Below are 16,904 nucleotides of genomic sequence, written 5' to 3'. Positions count from 1 at the left end.
ATCTTAATCCTCCAATTACGACACCAATCTTCGAGGGCTGTGATATGGGATTGGAGATTTTGGGATACAATTAATGGGTTATTATTAACAGCGAGCACACATGTGTCATCGGCATTCGTGGTGAGGATAGTGTTAGGATTGGTTGGAAAGTCAGCTGTATAGAAGGTGTAGAGGATGTGTCCAAGGATACTACCTTGAGGAACACCAGCGGACTGAGAATAGAGGGATGAATAGGAACCATTGTGGTTTACTTGGAAAAGTCTGAGAAAGGAACAAATGATGAGAAAGTTATTTTAAACTAAAAAACATAAAGAGGAAGTTTCAGGAAATCTAAAATTTGTCCACCTCCACAAAAGAAGCTTTTGAAGTAATGTCGAAGAACATGAAGAATCAATAGCTGCTAATACTTGTGTTAAAAAAATAAGATAAATCAGCAATAAAAATATAAAATAATAAGTTTTTAAAAATTAGATTTCTACTTTCAATAAGTGTTCCATACACAGATTTTTCAAGAATTATTAACTAAGAATTACTTCAATGCGCACACGCACACACACGCATATATGTAGTGGGAATAAAGAAATTATATCATCAATCATTGGGAATCAAGGAGTTGTATCATCAATCATTAGGAATCAAGGAGTTATATCATCAATCATTGGGAATCAAGGAGTTATATAAAGGAATGATATCTATTTTGGGCTAAATCTGAAACAGATAGAATATTGAGGTCTTCATGAATAAATTTATTTATGACATAATAAGGAAATGCAAGGTTTTAGATTGTATGGATTAGTTATGGGAGGAATTCCATGTTTTCGGTTATCCAAACTTCTGTGCAAATAAATAGTTGGTAACTAACTAACTATAATCCCCATGACCATCTCCTTCATATTCACTTATGGTCAATCATTCATTTATATAATATGAGTAGATATCACTCACGTTTTAATGTTTATTAAATTTATATTAAATATCTTCATCAAAACTGAAAAAAAAAAAATGCACTAGTATGGATCTTATGTGTAACATTTGTATATTTTGTGGTTCCAGGGCAGGAAGTTGTTCTTCGAGGAGGGAGAAGAAGAGTTGCCGCTGGTCGGCCTCTGATCTCTGGCAAGAACAACAGGGACCTCTCCGTGACCCAGTTCGCTGTTATAGATGACGAGAACGTATCAGCTACTCAGCAAGTCACCAAAGGAGGAGGAGGTATAATTATTTCTTATCCTTACAATAAGGATATTCATGTTCTTTAGTTTAACATGTTAAAGTGTGGTAAATGGAAAAAATTTTATTAAACGGAGAAATATTTACTCCTTTTAGGATGTTAAAATGATAATGACATTTAACATGGTTGAGAGTCCGTAAATAGGTCCATTAAATGTACAATGACGTTTTGGAAGGAAAGGTTATAAATTTGCCAAGAAAATTCATTAGATCTCCATTTATCATATAACATAGACTTCAAATTGGGCTGCTCACAATCGCATACTTATAATGTTTACCATGTTAAAACTTTTTACACTTAAGACATCATGAATATCTGTAATGTTTTCTATAAGATTGTCATGTTTTCTAAACATAAAATATTCATAATAAATGAAGTATTTCATAATAAAATAGTTGATTGGCATTGGACATGTTTTCAAAACTTGTTCTAATCAATCGCATTCCATATCTTAAAAGAAAAGAAAAAGAAGAAACTAGACGATTGTGAATTTGAACAATGTCAGTACTAAATGATTGTATATTCTCCTATTTTCTCAGCTATTGTGTTATTTTTTTTATTATATTATGTTATGTTTTCTAAATTAATCATTGAGCAAAAACCTTTTCAGTAAATCAACACTATAAACTCTGCTTATTTTGTCTTTTTTTTTTTTTATGAAGAAGAAAGTAATAGATAAAAACACTATTTTTTTCATTTTGTTCAGATGATTAGTATTTATTGATTTTGTCCAGGACAGCCAAAAGTGAATGAAATTATCCATTTTGTAGTGGACAAAACCAAGCCCACCCTGATTTATTATTAATCATTATCATTATACCGATATCAAGCAATAAAAGCAAATAATATTTAAGTGTATTAAAGGTCACTCAGGGATCCCAGATAACGAAGCAGTTGATAAAATCGCTAAATTAGCCATTAAAACTGTTCAGTCTGTAGAAACTAAGTTTCCTTACACCCATTATTATAAAATGATTAAATTAGATCAGATAGGAAACTGGCCAAAACAATATTGGGAGAACCCCAGTTCTATAAAAATATATTTCCTTGTATCATCTGAAAACCATGGTTCTCACAAGCAAACATAGCGAAAGGCATCATAAAAACTTATATTAGACTTAGGACGAATCCTCGAATTTGCTATAATTACCTGCACAAAATAATGCATAACTGAAACTTTCCAATGCAAAAATTGTAGCAGTAACGATTAAACATATTATACTTGAATGTTCGGAATACAAAAACCAAAAAGACATATTGTTCAAAGATTTAGATGCTAATCAAAATATTATTTATGATAGTATATTAATAGTAACAGACTATATAAAAATATATTACAATCATAAATATATTAAATATTTAAACAAAAATGTATTTAACTTAATAAATAATGAAAGTAACAAAGGGACTGGGAAAACTGTCCTACAAAGTTTTCATAGAATATAATTAATTAATTTTTGGCTGTATGGAATAAACTAATATCATCCACATAGGGAAAAAGAAAAGAAAAAATATTTTTATCTTTTTTCATGACAGCCAGAGGTGACCGACCTATTCTAACCTTGGTAGGAGATCAAGTTTTTTCATTTTTTGGGACTGCCACTAAATGATAAAAGTCCACCTCCCAGGCCAGATTCGATTCAGTATCGCTCGCAGTTCTTAGGTTGACCTGCACCTCAACCACCTGAGCTACGAACAGCCCTCATACTTTTATATCAATCACCTTAAACTATTTATCACACTAGCCTCTTTATTATCACAGTTTCATTATCAAAACCAATGTTTTCAAAGTTAGGACTTCTACTGAGAGCCTCATATCTTGGAATCATAAATATAATGATATGACATAATAGCTTTAAAATTGTTTTAGGTTTGACATTGGTGTCGCAATGGAAATCTCAGTTTGACGATTCCGAAGAAACAACTGACAATGAATGGAAAGGTGAAAACATGCCCAGCCCTGAGCATAAACTGACTTCCACTACTGCCGTAAGTTACTACTCCAATATTGGAAAAAAATTATTTTGAAGTACTTATTTGGTATTTTCTGATTTTTTTTTCTATTAATTTTTATATCCAGTTATCTATATATGAAGTATATGGTAAGAGAAAGTGTTTTCAATATAAATGTGCATTTTAAAGTGCCCTGAATCCAAAAAACCAAGTCTCGCAAAATGGTCTTTCTGTGAGTTTGTGTCAGTGTATGTATGTGAACAACCAAGCTCACAAATGAAAAGTTGTACGAATTTGAAATTATGTATTTAAGGTTGGCTGATATCTGAGATGTGATTTTAACATTTTTGCTGAAATCAACTTTTCGGAAGTACCTCTTTATATTATCAATTTTACACTTTTTTATTATTTTTTCTAAAATGGTTCTAACAATTTTGATGGAAATCATTTTATCGATGTACCATCAAGTGGTCTTTAATATTTACTAGATCTTATCCGCAATGAAATAGTATGACTTGAAATAGTTGCCGAATTTCTAAAGTATTTTCAACTTTTTTTTTTTAATAATTAACCATCTTTTACTGTTAGCAATAATAAAAAAATAGATGAATATAAAATATTAAAGAATTTGATTGTTAACAGAAGGAAAAAATAAATGTTTTCATGTATCCATGGTTGTTATGACAATAGTCAGAAAGTTATGACTTTCTAACTATTGTCATAACAACCATGGAAACGAAAAACCATATTATTTGTTTATCTAACCAGTAAATATAAATATAGTAAAGGTAAGTTTCATAATTATGAATAATAAACAAGTTAATTTGAAATGAGCGTTGATTTCAACTTAAAATTAGGGTAGTAAGTGACAATTGTGACATTATGCCTGATTTTTCTTTCGTTATTTCCATCATTTTTATTTTCCTCAATTTTATTTGCTATTTTTTATAATAAAATATAGATTGCAATTAAAAATAAAAACTCCAAAAGACAATAATTTTATTCAATAAATTAGAAATTGATTTTTTTTTTTAATATGTTCTTTATTTTTTAAAGAATTTTAATCTTTTCTAAAAAATTTGGACTCATTTTTTTAGAACTTTTCATGTTGAATTAATGGTAGTTCAGAAAATACTAATAAAAGAATTAAATTAAATGAATAATTATAATATTATATGAGGAGAAGATGGTTGGGGGTGCGGTCAATGAAGAACAGAAATAAGTAAAAAATTATTTATTTGTACCAATGTTTCAGCCAGAATTTTTAAATTTCACAAAGCAGAAAGAATAAAAACAAAACAACAACCAATGAATAAAAGGATACATAGAATGATTAGAAAATAACTAACATTATGGATACATAGTGTTAACAATGAACTGGCGTACATTGCAAGAAATAAGTCTTCCGATGAAAACTGAAATATCAGCTAGTTGGTAAACCATGCGGAATGAAAGCCCGTCAAGTAAATTAAAAACTATTAAAAAAAACCACTAAACCATGGACCACATCAAACCATTCCAATCGCAGGGAGGAAGTTGCTATTGCCAGATTAAGAATAAGTCATTCGAATTTAACTCATGTATATCTAATCACTAAGCAACTACCATCAAAATGTCAATACTGCATCAGTGTACTTACGGTCTGTCACATATTTGAAGAATGTCATTTCTATTCCATGAACTTAAATAGATTTAAAGAAGTACCGAGTGTATCGGATGCTCTGAATGATGACCAGAAGAATGTAGAAATGGTTTTGGATCTAGAAATGATTTTGGTTTTCTTAAAAAGGAATGGCCTTTTGAATAAGATTTAAACCCGAAAGTTTGTTATACGTACTAAATAATTCTAAAATAAGTAATTATTTAAAATTTTTTTTAATTATTTAAAGAGTTTCAAATCTTGAAAAAGAAATAAAAAGTGCGAAACATGGGCGTTGACGACCTCAGGGTTTTATGCCCAAAAGCCCCAGCTAACAACAACATAGAGTTAACAGTCATGAATACTTAAACCTCGTATAATACTTACACTATTCATAACTGTTAACACCGTAATGTTAGTTATGACTGTTAATCCATAATGTTATTTTTTTTATTATCATTCTATATATCCTTTCATTCATTGATTGTTATCTTGTTTTTTTTGTTCTTCACTGATCAAACCCCCAACCATTTTCTCATATATATTATCTACTAGTACAAGAGCTGGGAAGAAAAAGAGGCAGTTATTTCAACCCAATTTTTGATTACTCTAATGAAAACTATGTATAATTACTAGTCAAAACTGATGAGTCTGCCAAGTAAAGGTAGGGAGAATAATTAATGGCGGCTGTTTAAAAACCTCAAAAAAGATTAATTTTTCATTCAGAGCTCTATATCTTAAAAACTACTAACAATACTTGAAAATCTAAAAGAACATTATTTAAAGAAGGGTAAATTTGCTGAAATATAAGCCCTAATAGAGCTGTTTACATTCAGTAAAAAGCAATATTTCTTAAAAAGATTTATTTTGAGAAGTCTATATCTCAGGATCTATGAGACTTATTGTTATCTATTAGCACTCAAATTGAAATTAGTTTAATGTACTATAAAGTAGTTTATATCCTTTACCTTTGTGGGAATAGTTGTTTTCATGATATTTGCTAAAATAAATTGATTTATAGTTGTTCGGACAATAAATTTGATTTATGAAAAACCTCATTTCAGAAACCATAGGACATGCAGATATCTGCCAGCAATCAAATTAAAGCTAGTTAAATTTACTATAAAATAGTTTATAACGTTTATCTTTGTACAAGTTGTAGTTTTTATGATATTTGACAAAATAAATTCACAAAATGTTAATTTCTACTCGTTCATATAAAATGTTTGATTTTTGAAAAATATATCTCTAGATCCATAAAAAGCACATATGTCTGTCAACACTCAAAATAAAGGAAATTACCCTTACTATAAAGTAGTTCATGACACTTATCTTCGTAGGGGTAGTAATTTTTATGATATTAGCGTATGAATATATATTTGGCAAATGAAAATTTGTCTGAACAACTAGAAATCAATTTATTTTAGCAAATATCATGAACACTACTACTTCTACGAAGAAAAATATTATAGACTAATTTGTAGCCCAATAAAATAGCTTTAATTTGAATGCTAATATTCATCTGTATGTCAAATGGTTTTTGAGATATAGGTTTTTCAAAATAAATTCATTGACTTCTGATCTTTCCGTATGTTCTGTACTACATGTTTATGAAATGTTGCTTTTTAAAAAGCTATATCTCGAGAACTATTGAACATAAATAGCCCTATTAGGGCTAACATTTTAGCAAATTTACTCTACTTTAAATGATGTTCTCTTAGATTTTCTATTGCTGTTGGTATTTTTATGGATATAGAGCTACGAATAAAAAATTAATTATTTTTTACGTTTTGAAACAGACACTATTTTTTATTCCCCCTACGTATATTTGACAGACTCATCAATTTTGACTAGTAATTATATATAGTTTTCATTAAAGGAATAAAAAATTGGGGTGAAATAACTGCCTTTTTTCTCCTCTTGGGCTCATGTACTATACGGTCAACTATATTTTCATGATTATATTAGTAGTTATCAACTATTTATTTGCTGACATTTCATCCAATTTTGCAGGGCTGTCGTGCTGAGTGACAGATAACGAATGGCCAATAACCAAAGTGGATCGAAATGTCGGCAAATAAGTTGTTGATAACTATTTTTTGTTCCTTTTCATTGCCCCCCTGGTTATCTCCTTCATATTCAGTTACAGTTAATTATTTTTATATAGAATTATATTATTTACAGAACAACTACCATTTCGTTAAATAAAATTTTATATTAAATTTAATTCTCTTTATTCTCCATCGTTCACTATAAACAGTTTTGTTTTCAGATGGTTTCCTATTCTGAAACTACTGAATCTTTTGACAAAAGGAAAAAAAAGCTTAGACGAAGTTTCATTGAATAGAATTGAAATAATAAAAATGTTATTTTTTTTACTTCTTTTTTTTTTTTAATTTTTTAACTGTCGTAATTAATATCCCCTCTTTTGTATGTTAGTACATAATGATACTGGAATATTTCCATATAACTTGAAAATATTTTATGATTTCTGACTATGTTACATCAATTCTTAGTTTTATAAAACATCATATTGATTTTGAACTTCTGTTTTGCAAAATGATTAAAACTTAATTAAAACCACCATATTTCAGTTTATAGCATTTTATAATAATGAGCAACAATCAGAAACCTGGAAAATAAACTCTTGTAGTTCTAAAAACTGTTCCTATTAACCAAAAAGTATTTTTTGAAAAAGTTTGATTAAAAAAAAAAAATCTATTTATTGATTTCTAAATTGAAGTTGAAAAGAATGCAGTTGAGCTGGGATAAAGACTAAATTAAAATTGACCACAAAAAAAAATCTACGTACAATTGGATAAAAATTTTAGTTAGTTTTATAAAAAATTTCAGGCACCACAGTTCACAATCCCTGAAACCGGATCACATGCAAGCGGAGTTTGTGAAAAGAAGCAAACTACGCAACCTCAAGGCGGACAAACTCCCGTCGTTCAAGAGCCTCACCTTTCCAAAATCAGTGAAGATTCCACCAAACATAGTTGCATTAAAAATGTTCAGTTTCAGGTTTGTTTGTTGCTAGTTTTTTTTTTTCATTAAACAAACACATTAAAGTTGATATATTATAAATGTTTTATTTTTTAATAGCAATCGGGTAATTCTGGCAATAATAACACTATGAATCTAGTCATTGAAAAATCTAATAGACTTCAGAATAAACTTGAAGGGAAACCGAAGGTGAAATGTCTTAATATTGCTGGAATTGAAAGCTATCCAGAACTTCATCCAGTGCTTCCACGTGCTTGGAGTGTTCCAGAAATTGGCCTTAATATTAGGTAATTTTTTTAAATTTCTCTTTATAAAAAATTAGGTATTTGGTTGTGAACATGGTAACTAAATTTTTTTATGAATTGAAGTTTTATCACTAGCTTTTTTAAGAGTTATTTTTTTAATTTCTTAAAGAATCTTTAGGGATTTCTTTAGAGAACAATGTTGGTATTAAGTTAGGATAAGTGACTCCTTGTTAAATGTAAAACATTGTAATTAACAATCATTTTAACATTATAAGAGTTTACATTTTGTCATTTATCATGTTTTATGACCGAATGCTTCAGTTGTATTTTACATCCATAAATATAATGTCAATATTTTCTTTTACATGATTTTAATTTTATTTATAATCCAATAAAAAAAAGTTACTACATTCTAAGTTTTTCCTTATTATCAAATATAATATTCTACAATTTTTATCCCTCAAGAAATCAGCTAAATTATATTTCTCACCTTTATAATTTTAAAATAAAATAATTAGTAATGTTAAAAAAAAAAAAATAATAAACGCTCATGAAAATAGGTGTTTCATCTTAGCAGAGGAGCTTGTTTCTCCAGTAACCTCTGCTAGAGACGAAGATAATCAGTTACACGGTTTGCTGTTTTTTCTTCCTTAGTTCAATATACTTCAAATTTTTTGGTGAAAAATTTAGGTTCTTCATAAGTGTGTTAAGCTATACTGGTCCCCAGTAAGGGGGAAATGATATAGAAGAGAAGAGGTTGGCACCAACAATTTAGCAAAATTATGACACCCTCACATCATCATCATCAATAAAATAGACCTCAGTTATCAAAATTATTGACAGAACTTACACAAATGTTTCGCTTTTGCCCTTTATCTTATAACTGTATTAATTTTTTCTTTATATAATTTTCCATATACAATCAGCTAATAATATAATGTACCAGTACACAAATTCCAAAAGTCTTTAGTGCTTGTAATTCAGATAAATTGAGCATTGAACCTTGTACAATAGAAATTGACCAGTTATTGGAATTATGTATTTATTATAAATTACAGCTGATTGCTTTATTAATTTGTTTAAAGTTAGATTTGAAGGTAAGAAAAAAATCCCAGCACATAGTGCTTTTTTTGTTTTTTAATTATAAGTAAAAACATAAATTGTGAGCTGAAATAAATAGTGAAATGAAGTTACAACTTATAACAAATCTATACTATTATTATTAATATCAAAATAAGATAAATTAGTTGCAAAACTAAACAAATAAATACCTAATCAAATTATTATTCAATGTAGAAAGAAATATTATCTAAATATATTATTTATTTACAGGCTAGGTTTAGAACCACCTTTTCTGCAACAAGCTGCTTTCGATGATGTCTGGTACGAAGTTGATGTGATGAGGAATGTCGCGACTAGAAGCTCGCAACCGACACCTCATAAAAGAAAGCATAGCTTACCTGTAATTTTTTATTTTATAATTTTTATTCCCTACCTTAAATTTTATAAAATATATTTGTTTAATTTATTCTTTAATGTTTAATTTACTCTTTTAGGCAATGCCTTTGACATGCCCCAAACCAATTTACAATGGCACTCAAAAGAAAGATGAGAAGCAACGGTCTTCTCAGGATAAAGAAGAATCGTCCTTAGTTACAGCTAAAACAACAGCGGATGATGGTAAGAGAATCCACATTAATGTCTATGATCTTAATTTGTTCCTTCCTTTTGGCACTAAGGGAAATATAAAACACTTGTGTAAGAATAGGATGGGCCAAAAAAATACTTTTTTTAAAAATTTATAATACAGCGGAAAAGTTATGAATTAGGGGAAAAAAGTAAATAAATAAATTCAATTAATATCTTCCAATCTCTAAACCTCGCATTTTTATACTATTTTTTTCTGAGGAACTATCAATATTATTTAATTTGCCACAATGTGAATGTAATACGTCTATATTTTTGTTTTTACTATTTAAAGAAATTTTATTTTACTATTTAAAAAATTAAAAAAAAAAATGTAAAATAGCAGTCAAAAAAACCCATTTTCCACAGTTAGATTTTTCTAGACTTTTAGTATGTCAAGAAAATTAAAACTCCGTTGTAAGAATTAGAATTAGAAATTATATATTTCTTTCTATTAAAAATATCTACACTACTTAAAATTGAGTAAACATAGTTAAAATCGACAGTTGGAGAGGACTCCAAACCGAGATTTTTTTTATTAATTAACAAGTGGTCTGAAAAAAAAAAAATCCTGAATATATTTTATTTCATGATCTTATCATTAATGTCGAGTTTTGTACCTGCTTTCTTGAACCAAGCATTGGAAATTTATTTGATTAATTTTTATTTTTTTATTTGTTAAATTATTTTAATTATTTATATTTTTTTTTTAGAATTTTTTGAGGTTTATTACTCCCATCATTTTCAATAAATTATTATTTATTTATTCATTAACAATTGTACAACGTTTCGGGACCACTGTCCCATATTCATGCACTATAAAAACCTATAACAATATTAAAAACTATATAACACCAATCTTCTACTTTATATATTTTATTTTGTACAATAAAAGTCACCTCATGATTTCATATGTGAAATCATGTCCTCCATTTTTGCATCTTCACTTCTCTGTGGCACAGCTATCATTCTACATTTCATACTATCTCTTTGGACCTTATCTCATATCCAGTGTGCTGTTTTGGTTACCTCCCTGTTTTTTATTTATTATAAACTTAGTGATTTTTTATTTTTCACATAAACCTGTTTATTTTATCTGATTTTTATGTTTTTATTTTAAGTCTATTTATAATATCTGCGTAATGTGTGTTTAAGTGTTTAGTGTCAGTTTTATAGTTTACTGTGTTTTGTATGTTTTTTGTTATGTATATAGCTTCTAGATATCTTCTGTTTTTTGTATTTTGTGCTGTATCTATTATTTTTGTGTTTTCAAAGTTGAATTCGTGGTTAAGTTTTATGCTGTGATAGGCCAAAGCTGTGCAATTTATATTTTTAGTGTTTTTACAATTGGTGATGTGTTGCTTAATCCTAGTTTCTAGTTTTTTAGATGTTTCACCAATATATACTTTTTAACAATTTTTACAATCTATCTTATAAATTGCGTTTAGTTTTTCCATCTTATCAACTTTGTCTTTCATGTTTGACAATTTATTTTGTAACTTATTATTGTTGTATAAACCAGTTTTGATATTTGAATGATCATATTCTTTCAGTGTTTTTTTAATTTTATTTGTAAGTCCTGGTATGTATTGTAGTTTATAAAACTTTTTATTATTGCTATTACTATTTGTTACCTCTTGTTCTTTTTTTCTGTTGTCATCTATTGTACTCTTTTTGTTTATTTCTTTATGATGGAAGTAATAAACCTAAAAAAAATTTAAAAAAAAAAATTGACTCACCAGACTTCCTAGAGAGATAATCCAGATTAATTATTTATATTTTAGATGATATTGACATCCAACCTGTATCCGGCAGACTTGAAATTAGAGTGGTTGATAGATCGTCGCATGAAACATCAGCCCATACTGCACCTACCACAAGAGAAACAAGAAAATCCGACCACAAAGGTGACCAATTTCGTTACAGAATCAGTATAACATAGTCACAAACACTGGTTACACATCACATGACAAACTGTAAATGGCATGGTGTGCTGTCTCCCTCTACACAGTATTGTTTAATTTTTTTTTTATGATTGATTTTTCGATCATATGAATGTTTTTTTTTTTTGTTTTTTTTGTCTCATCTGTCATCACACTCCTCTTTGCATGGGTGTGAAGGAGCATGGAACGAGGCTGAATTATACCATTTATTTTTTTTTTTTTATTTACTTTCCCCATTCGCTGAACAAATTATACAATTTGATTCGGAGAAAAAATCAATATCTCCGATAGTAATTTTTCTTAAATTTAAATAATATATTTTTATGTGGTGTCATTTACAGTTTGTTCGTCTGTGACTTTTAATACAAATGATAAACTACAGGCATCTTGACTGCCAGTTGAGAGTTTTCACTTATATCTAGGGAGGGGAGGTTGTAGTCCCGTTAGTACCGGCCGCGAGGAGACAGCCTCTTTGTATTACGACGCAACCGAAGAATCGAGTAAAGACAAACAACACAATTTATCCCCTGTCAAGGAGCAAGAAAACAGGTAATTATCATCTAATATAACTTTTTAAATGCTTTCTAAATTATAAATATTGATGTATTATTGAAGGTTTAATTATACTTTCCTTTTTTTTTCCCTTGGTTTAGTTTTGTGTATTGTTATCTTACTGAAGTTTCATTTTCATCTTATTTCCTTTCGTGTTGCATGTTCAAACACTTGTACGATCAACGAAGTTTAGCCATGAAACCATGAGGTCAGTCATAACTAATCAACAATTGCTTAAGCCAGATTTACTTTATCCGCTGTCTAGCCTCAAATGATTGTTTGCTATATTCATACTATTAAACAATTTCAACGCTAGTCAATTTAGGTATGGTTGAGTGGACACATGTTTGAAAATGTTGTCAAGTAGACTTGGTGTTTAAAGTTATACTGTACACGATTCTTGCTTCTTTCTTTTTTTTTTTTATCCTTATAGCATAAAAAAAACACATATTTTCTTATTACGCAGTAATATTTAAATAGCTCCAAAGTTCGATTAAATACATTGAAATTAGAGAATTTTATAGTACTGTATTCTCAAGAATTTTTTCTGTTGTCCCGAAGAATCATGAAAGTGGGTTAACATACGTCAGACTATTAAGTTGTACTTTGATATAATAATTGCATTACATTACAAAAATATCTCTGTCATTTGGTTTGGTTTTGACATTCTTAAGATATGAGTGACACCATCAGGCAAAAGGTTAAAGTTAGTTCGGGTGCCAATATTAATTTTAATTGATTATATCAAGATATAATTGATATATTGTATACAAGATATCTGTATAAGGGAGTGGGGTAGGTTAGTGGATAAAACATTGGACTATCAAAATTGTATTGTGGTATAATAATTGCATTAAATTATAAAAATATGTCTGTCATTTGGAAACTTATTTTATCATTCAAGTGTACCATGATGAGATTTGATAACCAAAACAATAAATCATCTAGACAATGATGCCTCTCCAATATTATACTTTTCTCAATTTAGTTTTCCACTCTTAAGATCAAATGTGGCACATCTTATGCGTAGATCAGACAAAAAGTTAAAGTTAGTTCGGAAGCCAGTATTAATTTTAATTAGTTATATCAAGATATAATTGATATCTTATATACAAGATATTATTCATTTAGATAGAAGTGGGTACTTTGCTGGTCTCTGACCACATCAACTGATCAACATATGTTGATTAAACTCTACAACTAAAAATAATAAGAAAATATCTATTATTTCTTATGAATAGATAACTGATCTGTCCCAACTAGCAGAAATTCAGAATTTCAATTGCAAATATCATAGAAGAGTATGTAGTAAGAAGAGTCATTGGATGGAACTTGTTGAAATTAGTGTGGTGCTGATTGATCTCCTCTTATGGTTGAGCGTTCCTCCATTTTGTGTTTTCTAGGCTGAAGGCTAGCGGTAAGGGAAGTAGAATCCCCGTCGCGGTGAGTGGTAAAGGGCAGAGGTCTAGTCTTACCGAGGCCATGTTTTTAGATTCAAGGTATTTATCATTATCTTTATCTCTTCATCTGCTTGGCAAATTATCGCATTACTTACCCCATCATCTTTATTTTTTGTACCTCACAAGTTTGTTATTTTTTATTCGCTTCAATCAGCTTTATTATCATTTTTCTTTTCATTTAATATCATTTTTGTTATGTAGTTAATTGTAGTTTCTGTTAATTTTTTTTTTTTTATTTTGCTTCTAATTTTGCATTATTACATCACCATCAAAGAGGGTTGCAGTACAGGAAGAGTTTAGGGTAGTATTCATATTTGTAAATGGTTTCATTTTATTTATTTTTTTTTATTTATTATTCATTACTGTTCATTATTACAAGAGGCATGTATCAATGATTCAGTATGGCTGTGGATAAAAGTTACAGAAATGAAGGATTGATATCTAAATTATATAGGCGACCTTTGTGAATTATCATCTATCCAATCGTCAATCCTATTTTTCTTGCGTTCCATTTAATTTTGAATTTTCTTTCGTAACATTGACACCCTTTTTAATTTTCTGGTATTCAACTTTTCATCGTAAATGAATAACTAAACAGGTCTATTTTGTAAAGAAGACATCTCACATTCAATTTTGGTAGATCCAAACTAGAATAAATGAATCAAAAAACATCTTATGTAAATAAATCATCAATAAATTTGTTTAGGGTTTATATTGGTAATCTTTTGGAATCTTTTATTGCTCATGCACTAGTTTAAATGATAAAGAATTGCGCCCTCTATGCAGTCTATTTCTTATTCCCCAATGGTCTGTCTCATCTGGACCATGTCGAGGAGAAATATTTTGAATTCAATTGTAATAATTGATTTCCACCATTTTAATAACTGATTGAGTTCTAAAAATAACTTCCAAAATCAGTCTTTAAACTGTTCTTTTATTTAATTTTCTCATAAAATCATCTAGAAAAAAAAATACAATATTCATCCAAAAAAAAAAAAATAGAAGGGATAAACTAGTTAATTATAATGAACTCTGATTGCTACTAGGTCATTGAAGACTTAAAAGACATCTTAAGATTTGTGGAGTAATTTATTATGAAACCTGCCATTTATGCGGACAGGTCTCCGAGACTGCCTTACATTATATAGCAGATTGTAACCGTTACGCGTCACTAAGGTATAGGCTTCTAGGCCCCGATAGAATTCTAGAAAATAGATTGGGCATCCCTTTTAAATTTCATTAGAAATTCAAAATGGTTCGATATAGAGGAACAAGATACATAAAAGACCCATTTCATTGGTTTGTCTTGGGGTTGGCAAAAAACGCCAATAGGCCCACTTGCCGGACTTGTTTCCCCCCACCATTACCAGTACCCCAGTAATTATGGCAATGTTAACAATAAATACATAATCAACAAATTTATGATTTTCAAGCATTTTTTTTTTATTCATGAAATCATCATTAAAAAATAATTAAAAAAAAAAAATCAAGTTGGTGGCTATTTGACAAAGCAGCTATCTGAAGTAATTTAGTAGAGGGAGGTTATACTTGAGGAGAAATGGACATATTTCACAGAAACGGACAGTATGAGACAAGTTTTAGTACTGATTTGGGTCTCCAGAGCTCAATGTGTTAGGAGATCCTCACTACTGCTCTGTGTTGCCAACTTGTAGAAAAAAAAATTCTCTTAGCACAACATCTCAACAGTGCTCTTATTTTCTGAATATACCTCGTATAATTTTATAAATTGTTTAGTAACAATATCACATAAGTGCAGATAAAAATAGTTACAACATTCATGAGCTAAAATAATGAATTTTGAAAACAGAGTGGGGAAAATTTTGTTAGGTATTATTCTGAAATTTTCAACTCTGTTCTTTTTTTTTTTGTGTTCTTGGCCTTTTGTGACATACAGGGAAGGGGGTTATCATTTAGGTTACCACCCTATGCTAACAAGATTGTGAAAGTTGAATTTTCATTCCATGGGACCACCAAAAATAAAAGTTAAACCGCCCAGCCAGCTATTGTAATGGTGCCACTGCAGTTTCGAGTTTCCTAAGGTGATGCCCTAACATACTTGCCTACAACCTCAAAATTTAAACTTTTTTGTGGGGGAGAAAGGTTATCTAGAGGTGACCAAGCTATTCTAACCATAATGGGGGGATCAAGTTTTTTATTTTGTTGCGGTTCCACTAAATAAAAAGGTCCATGACCCAAACTGGATCAGAAACGGTGCCACCCGCAGTTCTCAGGTTGCTAAGACCTGTGTTTCAATCAACCACCTGAGCTATGGACAAGACGTCTCAAATTTTCGACTTCTGTTCTAAAAGCCTTAATAATATCTCAAAACAGTATTTAATGGACTTACACCACTTTGTAATTAAATTGCTCCTATTATAGTTAACTTTCACCTTTAGCTTTTCATTCATATTCTTTGAAATGTTAATTCTATGTCGAGCTGTTATTTAAGCACTGAAATGCCTCTCAAGCCTTCAGATCACTGGTGATACAAATTACAAGAGGTTGTTAGTTTTCTACCCTTATTGCCTTGCTTTTTCTTGTCGCACATCGATCAGAATCACCTGCTGTAGTTAGTAATTGTTTGTATTAACTATGAAAGTATTAACACATTATATTAAGTTTGTTTGGAAATTTAATATTTATAATGGAGTAAAAGCTCAATAATTATTTTAAAAGGAGATAAGTTTTACTTTAAGTTATATATTACATTTTAAATTAATTATGCTCAAAATGAATATTGAGCTTTTCAATTTTTTTTTTTTTTTTGTCTTTGAATTATTACAGAAAATAAATTGTAAACAAATTCAGGTAATAAAGAATATTTTTCAGTCAGGTCGATTTTTATATATGGAAAAATCTTTATTTGAATTTTATAGTCTTACTGATATAAATTCTCAATATTAACACTATTACAATTTTTAAGGTATTCATAGACAATGGGTTTTAATGGTATTAAGTAATCATATTTATTTTTATATAATATTTATTATGTGTTGATATTATTGTTCGTTTGTTTATTAAGAAATTAAGGCGTAAAACCCACCGGTCATCAACGCCAACACCCCACTCATGTACATACCCAGTGTTCAATTATATAAATGAAAAAAAAAATACATATATATGTATAAAATAGATAGATAAAAATACATAACATATAAAAAACCAAACACA

General features: G+C 29.1%; 1 protein-coding gene across 14 annotated transcripts in view; it reads left to right on the top strand.

The window, feature by feature from the left end:
- The window catches only part of Asator (tau-tubulin kinase asator), a 255,590-nt gene that overhangs the window by 229,561 nt on the left and 9,125 nt on the right, over positions 1-16,904 (top strand). For 12 of the 14 annotated variants that reach the window (XM_067047144.1, XM_014415286.3, XM_014415287.2 and 9 more), the window contains 9 exons: positions 1,054-1,209; positions 3,099-3,217; positions 7,674-7,844; positions 7,926-8,113; positions 9,404-9,533; positions 9,628-9,751; positions 11,542-11,664; positions 12,123-12,249; positions 13,656-13,751. In XM_067047144.1, the coding sequence (XP_066903245.1) occupies positions 1,054-1,209; positions 3,099-3,217; positions 7,674-7,844; positions 7,926-8,113; positions 9,404-9,533; positions 9,628-9,751; positions 11,542-11,664; positions 12,123-12,249; positions 13,656-13,751 (1,234 nt within the window). Of the gene's footprint in view, positions 1-1,053; positions 1,210-3,098; positions 3,218-7,673; positions 7,845-7,925; positions 8,114-9,403; positions 9,534-9,627; positions 9,752-11,541; positions 11,665-12,041; positions 12,250-13,655; positions 13,752-16,904 lie in introns of all 14 variants that reach the window. The other 2 variants (XR_010843331.1, XM_067047143.1) reach the window with 2 other exon arrangements.

Source organism: Halyomorpha halys, unplaced genomic scaffold (assembly GCF_000696795.3).
Source record: "Halyomorpha halys isolate HHAL.00 unplaced genomic scaffold, Hhal_1.1 Scaffold97.1, whole genome shotgun sequence".
In the NCBI taxonomy this organism is placed as follows: Eukaryota; Metazoa; Arthropoda; class Insecta; order Hemiptera; family Pentatomidae; genus Halyomorpha; species Halyomorpha halys.
Note: the sequence above shows the minus strand (reverse complement) of the source record. Positions and strands in the feature narration are given on the sequence as shown.